Source organism: Suricata suricatta, chromosome X (assembly GCF_006229205.1).
Source record: "Suricata suricatta isolate VVHF042 chromosome X, meerkat_22Aug2017_6uvM2_HiC, whole genome shotgun sequence".
Lineage (NCBI taxonomy): Eukaryota > Metazoa > Chordata > Mammalia > Carnivora > Herpestidae > Suricata > Suricata suricatta.
In genome coordinates this window covers 109666160-109677174 of record NC_043717.1, presented here as the reverse complement: position 1 = coordinate 109677174, position 11015 = coordinate 109666160, and the positions used below count along the sequence as shown (strand labels likewise).

General features: G+C 61.1%; 1 protein-coding gene across 1 annotated transcript in view; it reads right to left on the bottom strand.

Annotated features, from left to right (window-relative positions):
• Positions 1-7029: 7029 nt before the first annotated feature.
• Positions 7030-11015, bottom strand: part of BGN (biglycan) — a 13934-nt gene continuing 9948 nt past the window's right edge. The window contains exons 3-7 of the mRNA XM_029929719.1: positions 10751-10964; positions 10113-10223; positions 9799-9892; positions 9575-9713; positions 7030-8192 (exon numbers count right to left, since the gene is read on the bottom strand). Coding sequence (XP_029785579.1) covers positions 7995-8192; positions 9575-9713; positions 9799-9892; positions 10113-10223; positions 10751-10964 — 756 coding nt within the window. The 3' untranslated portion in view covers positions 7030-7994. The remainder of the gene's footprint in view (positions 8193-9574; positions 9714-9798; positions 9893-10112; positions 10224-10750; positions 10965-11015) is intronic.

The following is an 11015-nucleotide window of genomic DNA, read 5'->3' as shown; positions in this document are numbered from 1 at the left end:
GTGCCTGCCCTTCCTGGCCTGCCAGGGCCCCTGAGGGCGCTGGGGGGTGGGGGGGACTTGCCTGGAAACCTGGTGGCCCTGGCACCTGGAAGCCAAGGGAAAGAACGATGAGCATGTGACTAGGGCACCCGCTGCCGCTTCCTCTCAAGACCCCTGCCCTCTGGGTCCTGTCCCTAACAGTCAAGTAGATCATTGAGCTGCGTTGCTGGTTCCTAGTCTCCTAGCCTGGGTTCTTGGGCCCCTGTGGCCCCCGGGGGGTTCACTCTTGAATGTGAGACTTATGACGGATTCTCAAAGGTGGTGACCTCCAAACACAGTTACACAGGACCCAGAGATACAGGTGGACACCCAGAGACAGATGCACAGGGACACAAACATTCCAGACACGGAGACAGACACACAGACAACCCCAACGCAGAGAAGACCCACACCCACAAACACACTCAGGCACGACGGTGGCCAGAGACTCGGGTGCGTGCCCATGGACACTCAGCAGCCAGGCACCAACTCCTCTTCGCAGTCGCACGCTTCCCCGTTCCAGCGACACTGGGTGTCTCCAAACTCAGATGAGGCCGGTGCCACCATCTGTGACCATGGAGCAGAAGTGCAGGGGGCTGACTCGGTAGGACAGAGCAGTGACAGGCCCGCGGCGACATCACCGCCCCAGAGCAGGCAGGGCTCAGAGCCCAAGCATGTGTCAGGTACAAGACAGGAGGACGCAGCCACAGATTCCTTCTTGCCTTGGACAAACAGGGCCCCGGGTGTCCTGTATGCAAGGCCTGGACTAGGCGCTGGGGACCTAGCAGGGGAGTGGCAGGCGGAGGGGAGGTGTAGTCATGTGTGAGGAGGTGGCACGGTGACAGACACCTAAAGGACACAAAGGGTTGGCCCTGGGCCAGGGGACTGTCACGCCTCCCCCCAAGTCGGGTCTCCCCACAGGAAGCAGTGGCTCCCATGAAGAGCCCTTGAGACCAGGCATCCCTCAGTGCCGGCAGAGGTCACGTGCACACACACACACACACACTCTCTCACACACTGACATGGACTCACACGCACTCACACACGCCGACGTGGACTCACATGCTCAATCATATCACCAATGCTGCAACTACACACATGCTCAGTCACACATGCTTGTGTACTCACCAGCACGCACACAGACACACTCACACCCCATTACTCACACATAGCTACATACTGTCACACACACGTGTACACACTCAGTTGTTCACGCATACATCTCATCAGACACATTTACACTTACTCATAGTTATTTACATGTATTCACACTCACAGCCACTCTGACCTGCTCAGTTACGCACATGGCCACACTCCTGGGCCTGTCACACGGACTCACACAGTTATTCACCCGTCATGCTCTCGTACCCTCACTCTCACGCCCCTTCCTTGCTCGCTCACACACATTCCTTCGCGTTTCTTATGCACTTTTCCCAGGGGTCTGCGCTCTGAAAGCTAGCGGGCTGCCCCGCAGGCGGGGTGGGGTGTTCCCTGGGCACAGAACTTCCAGCTGTTGTCAACGCTGGCTCGCTCGGCCCCACAGCAGCCCCGGCGCCCATGCCCAGAATGGGGAAGAAGAAAGCCAAAGCCAGCCCCTGATCTCCTGAGCGTCCACCATGAGCTCGGCGCTGTCCGTGGAGCCTCATGTCTGGTGACAGCCTGGGGATCACTCTTCTCGCCGTCCCACGCTCAAAGGGGCGCTAGACCCCACTTGGATCCGATAGTGAAGCTGGGCGGCCCCCCCCCCTCCGACCAGGAGATGGAGTGCTGGCCCAGCTCCCATGGCACCCACACTAGGAACTGGAGCCCTGAGTGGTGGGGAGCACCTCCCAAAAGCCTATGGCCTCCTCTACCCCACATATTCAAGCTGGGTCCCCTTCTCAGCCCCCCAAGAGTGTAGTGGGCTCCTGGAGTGTGGCCCAGTGGCGCGCCCTTCCGTCCCAGGCCCGAGGCCCCAGGCTCTAGAGCCAGAGGAGATGGGGCGGGCTGCCGGTCCAGCCTTCCGCAGCCGCCCTCCTGCGGGAGCCTCCCTTGGGCAAGGCGGACACTCTGGCTGATAGAAAACACTCAGGTGTCCATCAACCTCCTAGCAGACAGGTGTCGGCAGTTTGGGGACGACAGTGGGGAAGAAATGGGTGCTGAGGGGGAGGGGAGAGGCTTACATGTGCGCGCCTGGGAGGGGCTGAAGGCAAGAGCTGAGACTCCCTGGGGACTGTCACTGCCTCCCTTCGGAGACCAGGGGACATACAGATCATCTCTGGGGGCGTGTTCATTTTACTGATGGCTGTTGTGCACGTGGGTGCATTAGCACCATCTTGTGAAATGCACTCTGCTCCCAGAACTCCGAACTGGCTGCCTTGTTTACACGATGACACGGCCCCCCGTCCCCCTGTGCCGTGTGCAGGCCGCCACTTTGCTGGCGTGGCCCCTGAACACGGAGGGGGAAGAAACAGGTTGAGGGGAGAAAGTCAACCGCGGGGAACACCCAGCCCCGGCGCTTCGCCTCTTTCCCAGGGGTGCTGCCAAAGGCCAGCCCAGGCCAGAGTGCGCTGTGCCACATGCCTTTGTGAGGAGGCCCACTGTGCTCAAAGTCAGCTGGCCGAGGAGCAAGGTATGTGGCCTTCGGGAGAGCTGACGGCGCTGAGCCGCAGCCCCACAGGGTGTCACGAAGATCCTGTCTCTGGCAAATGGCAATCCCCAAACAGCTAATGAGCCAGGAGAGGGGCTGGGGCCCTTTCTGTGGCTCAAAATAGTTGGTCCATAGCCTGTGGCCCTGAGGCCGAGAGGGAAGTGTCGGATCTGGGAGTGAGGGGGCCGGGGTACCAGGGAAATGTTCCCCGGGTCACTGATGGCCTTTGCTTGCTCATTGGTCAGCCCCTCTTGGCCTCTCCATCTATACAGAGGTGGACGGGGACGCTTCCCAAGAAGTTCTTCCTTACATCAGGCCCTGTGTTCTGTACTGAAAATGCTCAGGGGGCATTCCGGGGGACCCAGAGCTGCGGCTGGGCACCCAGCAGGGCAATGGGTTTGGCTGGGCGCCCAGCCCTCCCTGCTTCCTGCACCCGCCCCCAGCCCTGTTCTTCTCAGCCCCACACCTCCTCCCGTTGTGCTCTTGGCCTCTCCTGCCTCCTCAGGAGCCTCAGGCCTTGGTCAGTGCCCCTCACTGAGTAACAGCAACCCACTCCCCTCCTCCCACTGGCCACCCCCTTTGTCACTTGCCTCCAACACGCCCCCCCATCTTCTCCTCTGCCTGGATGCTTTGTCTCCCAGCTGCTAGGCCACCTGTCACCACGCCCCTCCTCCTGGGCCCAGCAGTGGCCGCCCCTCTTCTGCCTGGTTTCTCTCCTGCCACTTTTGCTGTGGCTGTCACAGCTGCCTCTGGGGACCGCAATTCCTCAGCCCAACACTGAAGTGGGGGAACTTCTGGCTGGGCCCCAGGGCCCTCTCTTTTCTGAGTGTTCACCTTGTCCCTGGCTGATGTCACACTCTTCCTCCCCTACTTCTCCAAGGCCTTGGTGGCCACCCTCGCTCTGGGGCCTTCCAGGTCAGTGGTCCGTGGTCACCTGCAGCCCTGTGTGTGTCCTAAGCCCTGGAACCAGACCGACCGGGACCTTATTTGGAAACATGGATGTTGTGGTGTGATTAAGTTAAGAATCTTGACATGGAGAGAGGATTCTGGAGTATGTGGGCGGGCCCTAAGTGCAGCGGCAAGTGTCCTTATGAGAGGCACAAGGACATTTGACACACGCAGACACGGAGCAGGAACCATGTGAAGACAGAGGCGGAGACTGGAGTGGCAGTCGCCAACCAAGGAATGACTAGAGTCACCAGAAGCTGGGAGACACAGGAAAGGGGTCATCCCCTAGAGTTTTTGGAGGGAACAGGCCGAGCAGACACCTTGAGTTTGGACTTGTGGCCTCCAGAGTCGGGAGGGAATCACTCTTCATTCGAAGCCACCCGCTTGTGGTCCTTTGTTACAGCACCCCGGGAAATTCACACCGGTCCCTCACCTGGCCCCTGAGGAGCCCCGCGCCCCCAGGTGCCTGCCTGCAGCACCTAGTCGGCTCTCGTTCTCAGAAGCAGCTCCTGCCGGCCTGGCTCCAGCCTCTGCCCGGGCAGCCTGTGTGCAGCAGCCCCTGGGCCCTGCAGTGCCAGGGCGGGCCTGGGCTCTCCAGGGCCGCAGTGGTTCCATGCCACCCTGACGAGGATGCCCTGCCCCACGTGCCCAGAGTGGAGGTGGCTGGAGCCCATGGGGATGGGGCCTGGAGACCACTGCAGGGAGCAGAAGTGAATGATCACCGGTCCCAGATTTCTCAAATCAGCCCCTCCACCCGCCCCTTCAGGCCCTTCAAGGAGGGCTTGTCCTTCTGAGGTGCCCCGCCCCCATCCCTGGCCGTGGTCTACGACGGACGCCTGGCTGGCTGCCCCTTGAACAAGCCCTAACTTGTCTAAAACCAAGCAGTGGCTTCGGCTTAGGCTCCTGCTGGGCCCCACCAGGTCCAGAAGGCACCTGACCCGTGGTAAGTACTTGGAAATGGCCCCCACCCCAGCCCCTGTCACTGGGGCCACCGCTGGGCAGCTGCTTCTTTCACAGAACAGCCCTCGCCGAATGAGCTGCTCCCCGGACTTTCCCTGCCCCGTGTGTATGTGTGCAAGTGTGTGTGTGCGTGCGTGTGTGTGTGTGTGCACGCACGTCCCTGCTTCGGCTCACTCTCAGGCTTGGGCTTTTCCTCTGAGCTGCACCCACACCCCCACGGCGCCTGGGGGGCTCTCTCCCAACTGGTTGTGTTTCTTGCGGCCCCTTCCTCTTCCTCTGGGGGCCTCAGACACGGGGGTCCCACACTCCGCCACTCCCCTCCTGCCCACTCCCTTCCTGGGGCCCCACATCCCATCTGTCCCCACGTCCAGGGCTGGAGCCTGTCCTGTCCTTCCATGTTTCCTGCCACTTTTCAGGCGTTGCTGAGGCTTTCTAACCTGGTGTCCCCACAGCCCCGGGTGGACCACGCCAACCCTCTGCAGTTTTGCCACGTGGGGCGCCCTATGACCTCAGCCAGGCGCAGAGTTCCTTGTAGAGGGCACTCTGCATGGCGTAACAGTGCCTGGGGGATGGCAGCCGGTGGCCGGCATGGATGGCCTGGATGTTGCCATGGGTTTGATTTTTAAGCCCAGTCAGTCTCAACTTTTGTATGATCCTCCTCCTCCTCCTGCTCCTCCAATAGTTGGCAGTGCACTGGACAGCAGAGTGAGACTAAGGAATTCATCTTTGATCAACTGCTCTGGATAGAGAACCCCGTTTTCCAGACAGAACTCACAAGCTCTTGTGGGGTCTGGCCCTGTTCACCTCCCTGGGCTCCCGCTCCAGGGCCCAAGTGGTCCGTTGGGTGCCTTCAGGCCTCCGATGTGGGCAGAGTGTGGGTCCCTGCAGGACACCAGGGTCTTCTCTGGGCTGTGAGCACCACTACACTTGTCTCCCTAGTTTGTCGTGGTACCTGTGTCCCCGAGTTAGAGGGGGCGGACGGGAAAGGAAAGGCAGCAAGCCGGGAGGACAGACGATCTGTGGCTGGTGGCCCCAGTGCCAGCTGTCCCTCTTGTGGCCAGTGAAGGGACTTGACTGAGGCGGACTCGTGGACCCTGGCCAGTGCCCTTGCCCTGAGCCTGCCAGCTCAGCAGAGATTGCTGGGCTGTGGAGCACACGGCCCAGAATAGTGCTATGATGCCGACAGGTGACATTCTACCACAGGGCCACCCCGCTGAGCGGTGCCTCCCATCCCCAAAACTGGAAAATCAGGGACACTGGGCACCCTGGTGCCAGGCCAGGAGGAGGGCACGCAGCTCCGTGCTTGGGGCCAGCACATGGCACCCCTGGGCTCCTTCTCTCCTGGGCTGGCACTCCTCACGGGCCCTGCCTGCTCCATTTTTATTGGTGGCTTGTGGCTGCCCAGGGCACCCCTGACTCCCACCACCTACGGTGCAGGCCCCTCGTGCGGGATGAAGGAAGAGGAGCCAGGCTCTAAGCCCGACACCACCCCAGTCTTCTGGGCTTCCTGTTTGAGGGCACATTGCTCTGGGGGCTGTCCCTTTCACGGTGCCCTTTCTGGGGCAGTCCTGTATCCCCAGCGAGTAGGCTTCTCAGGTCATGTCCTGGATCCTTTCTTGGGAGCCAGGGACAGAATATGGCAACCTGGGCTTGGCCCTGCTGGTACACAGTGTGCCTGTCCCGAGTCCAGGCCAGGCGGGCACAGGCGGCCTCACACGGCTCGCCGTCGGGTCCCGAGGAGGCGGTCCTGCGTGAGAGTGCGCCCCCTGGTGCCGACTGGGGTGCTGCGCACAGCTCTGACAGCAGCCGTGATTGGGCCTCCTTCTGAGCTCCCACATCCCAATAGGGCAGCCGCACAGGGCCCCTAGGGCTTCCAGGGCCCCCTCTCAGAGTGAGGGTCTGGTCTGCTGCTCGCCAGCTGGCAGGTGCGCGCTCAGTCAAGCCTGCGTTAGGAGCCTAGTAGGACAGCTGGGGCAATGGAAGAGCCTAGACAGAAGTGGAAAGGGCCTTCTTGTCCAGTCTCAGACCTGGAGGTACTGAGGCCTCTTCCCTGAGTGCAGGGAAAGCTGCAAAGAGGAGGCCCAAGGCTCAGAATGGACACGAACAGGCAGAGCCTGGGAGCCAGCCTCAGCGGCCCATCTTTTCTTTTTTTTAAACTTTTAAAAAATGTTTTATTTATTTTTGAGAGAAAGAGAGAGAGAGAGAGAGAGAGAGAGAGAGAGAGCGAGCGAGCAAGAGCAGGGGAGGAACAGAGAGAGAGGGAGACACAGAATCTGAAGCAGGCTCCAGGCTCTGAGCTGTCAGTGCAGAGCCCGACGCGGGGGTCAAACCCACGAACTGTGAGATCATGACCTGAGCTGAAGTCGGACGCCCAGCCAACTGAGCCACCCAGGCGCCCCAACAGCAGCGGCCCATCTTGGCTCCCCGTCTTCTCAGTCCCCAGTGCCACCCGAGAGCGGCGGCGCACACAGCCATAGTGCACAGTGTTTCTTTAATGGAAAGACAACAACGGACCTCAGAAGCAGCTCCTCCTCAAGCTGGGCGTGATTGCTCCAGAGCCCCACCGCACCAGGGGCCAGAAGTGAAGGGAGGGGACAACTAGCCATCGTGGGGGAAGGGAAGGGCAAGGAAAATTGGCTGCTGAGTCCAGCAGGATGCTGGGCCTTTTCACCTCCACATGCTGGCCTCCTCCAGGACTGTCCAGACTTGGGGGGGGGCAGAGCAGGCTTGGAGGCAGCTGCCCTTTGCCCCCTGGCTTGCCTAGGTAGGAGCTGGGCAGAAGCCCAGCGAGACAGGCACCAGACCCAGTTCAGTGATGTCAGCAAGGACAGGGAGGATGACACAGACAGATGGACACAGAGACAGGGACAGGGAGAGACAGAGAAACAGACAGGAAGATACTGGTCTAGAGACCAGTAGAGCAAGGAGGCTCAGATAGATGGGCCATGAACGTGCAGAAGGGTGGGGGAACCATGGAAGGCCAAGGGTAGCAAGCCCGGCTAAGGAGGGTTGGAAGTTGGAAGCATATGAGAAGAAGGAATGTGTGCCAGGCAGGTGGGGCGGGCTGTCTCCATCCCTGGTAGCCCTTTCCCACCCCCTAGACCCAGGGACTGTCTTCCTCGGACCGGAGCCTCGGGCTATTTGATCTCAGGATGCATGGGAAGAACGCTTTATGAGGGGGCCTCTGAGTGGCTGTGAAGTGGGGACAGGGGCAGCGCTGAAGCCGAGGCGCATGTGATGGGGGCTGGGTCTCGGGCGCCATCTGCACGCCTGGGAGCGAGGGTGAGGGCGTCAGGAGGCAGCGAGTTGGGGTCCGGGATCAAGGGCAGGGCTGGGTTGGGTGCAGCTGGGCACTGGCTTCTCTCCGTCGCTCTGTCCTTCCCTTCTGCTGTGCTCCCCAGAGAGCCCGCCCAGGCTGCCGCAGCGGCTGCCACTGCCTCTACTTCTTGTAGTTGCCAAACTGGATGGCCAGGCGGTCGGTGACGCAGCGGAACGTGGCCGGCTGCACCTCCCAGTAGGGCACCGGGTTGTTGAAGAGGCTGATGCCATTGTAGTACGCCCGCTTCACCCCGAAGCCCACAGGGCAGAAGTCGTTGACGCCCACCTTGGTGATGTTGTTGGTGTGCAGATAGACCACCTGAGGGCAGAGGGACGTGGCTCAGGCTCAGTGCTGGGGGCCCAGTCACCCCTGACTGCCGTCCGAATCTGCTCCGGCCTGTGTGGGCCAAACAGAGGGCAGACAGCAGAGGGCTTGGGCCCTCCCTCCGGGCTGGGTCCTGCCTGGACGCCTCATGGTGTGGTTTCACTGCAGCGCCTGCCCTCTGAGATCCATGTGATTCTTCCATTGTTGGGAGGAGCAAAGTGAGGCTTGGGTATGGTGGGCATGTGGGTGTTGGACGGGATTAAGGCACTGGTATGTGACCAGGGGCCAGGACAAAGGGCCTAGCTGCGGTGTGTGGTGGGTGGGAAGTCAGGGGCATGTGAGAGTCAAGGGACGTGGGATTGGATGCAAGAAAGATGGCACCTTGGGCTCACAGACAGTCCCTGCGCCCACATTGCCCTCTGTGCCCCCCAGGCTCCGTGTCTGCCTCTGGGCAGCAGCCTCTCACTCCAGAGACCCATAGGTATGAGAGGAGAAAGAGCCTGTGGATGACCTTCTCTTCCATCCAGTCCCCAGGGATACTTGCTCTTTAGCAGCTCTTAACTTCCTGAAGTTCCTCTCTAGGGGAGGGGCAGAGGAAACAGGAGGGAGAGTGGGGTAAGGAACCCCACGGACGAAAGTGGGGAGGTGCTCAGGCTGCAGCAGCGCCCGCTAGAGGCAGAGAGGACGCCGGCCGCTAGAGGGCGCGCTTAGCCGGGCATGGGCCGCTGTGGCAGCTTCCGGGCTGCTCTGCCCTCCCCCGCCCTCCCCGGATAAAGGGCTTGTCTGGACTGGGCTCTGGCTGGACAGGCTGTAGGAATGGCAGGTCTCCTGGCTAGTGATTGGGGCCGAGAAAGAGACTGGAAGCCAAGCCAGGGACGGGGTCCCTGAAAGAGCTCCAAGCAAGACCCTTCACCCCCTCATCAGCCTACTTCCTGCCATGAACTAGACCTGTCTTGCCACAAATCGGTGCACCTCCAGTGCCCAGACTGTTCCCTGACCTCCCAGGCTCTGCCGGGCCTTTCTGGTGTCCCACCCACCTAGGAGTTCAGCTGCAATATCTACCAGGCCAGCTCCTGCTCATCCCTCACACCCTCTCTCCACCCATGACTCAGTGGAGCCATCCCTGGGGGCGTCCCCGCTCGCATTCCCTACTTCCTCAGCACAGATCGTTGGCACTGAGGGAGGGATCCTTGTGATGGCTTCTGTCCAGATGCGGAGGCAGAGGCAGACACAGCAGGAGTAGCTGCCCAGACCACACAGCCGGCCAGCCGCTCAGCAAGATCCTGTTTCGCTCTGTCTTACCGAGCCTGGCATGGGGGCTTCCCCCCCCCCCCCCCCCCCCCCCCCCCCCCCCCCCCCCCCCCCCCCGCTCTCACCTGGAGGAGCTTGAGGTCTGGAAGGCCAGAAGGCACCCTGGACAGCTTGTTATTGTCCAAGTGCAGCTCCCGCAGGGTGGGCAGAAAACTTAGGCTCCCGTTCTCGATCATGCGGATCTGGTTGTGGCCCAGGCCCAACCTACGAAGGGCAGATGAAATGTACCAAGACACTAGAGGAGAAAAGAGCAATGGGGCAGGGTGTCCCGTGTGGACCCCCAGCCCACCTGTACAGCTTAGAGTAGCGGAGCAGATCCTCCAGCTCGATGGCCTGGATTTTGTTGTGGTCCAGGTGGAGTTCATTCAGGGTCTCGGGGAGGTCTGCCAGGAAAAGAGGGTGCTCTGAGTTGATTGCGAGAGGGGAGGCCGTGTGTGCAGGCGGGGTTTGTATGCAGTGGTGGGGGGAGGCAGATGGGAGCAGAGGGCTACCAAAGCCATCCCTCAGTTGACTGGTAGCTCCAGATGTCTCCAGATCCCCCCATCTGTGCCCATCTGTGCCATGGAAGCTGGACAGCATGGGGGAAAAGGCCTGCCTTCCTACCTTTGGGGATGCCGGTGAGCTTGGCCTCAGAGATGCGCAGGTAGTTGAGCTTCAGGCCATCGAAGGCTCCAGGTTCAAAGCCACTGTTCTCCAGGGGGTTCCCGCCCATCTCTAGGAGAGAAGTCCCCCTCAGCCTTGGCGCCAGAGCTGGGTGGCTGCCCGCACGGCCCCAGGTCTTGGCTTGGGCTGGCCTGATGGGCCCTGCTTCCCCATGTAGCCCTGAAAGCAGCTCCACTAATTTACTGGGCTAATAGCAAACCCCTGGCTGTTCAAGACCATTAGCTCCCAAGGGTGTTGGCCCAGGCATTGACCTCAGGGGGTAAGTGGAGCAGGAAGAAAAGGAGGGGAGCCAGAGACTGAGGTGCTGCTCAGCTGCCCTGGCCTGGCCCCTGCTGGTCGAGGGCTGGCTGGCTGGCCGTACTAGCCTTTTCCCTTCTCTCTCTCTGTGGTCCCCATGTTTCACTTCATCGTGCTCTGGCGGCTCTGGGGCATGTCCCCAGACAAGCCTCCAGAATGTCCTGCGAGGCCCCCCAGGCTTGCCCGTGGCACCCAGCCGGTCCTGCTGGAAGAGGCCCCTCTCCCTGGGCCTTTCCTGCTGGCCACAGGGTGAGGACCGTCACAGGCTGTGCAGCACTCACCGATGCAGTTCATGTTGCGCAGCCCGCTAAACACGCCCTTCGGCACCTTGCGGATGCGGTTGTCATGGATTCGGAGCTCCACCAGGGAGCTGGGCAGGTTGGGAGGGATCTCCACCAGGTGGTTCTTGGAGATGTAGAGTTTCTGCAGCTTCCGCAGGGGGCTGAAGGCCTTCTCGTGGATCTTGGAGATCTTGTTGTTCACCAGGACGAGAGCCTGGGGTGGGGAGGGGGGCGCGGGAAGTGAAGGCACCAGCTTCCCCCCCCC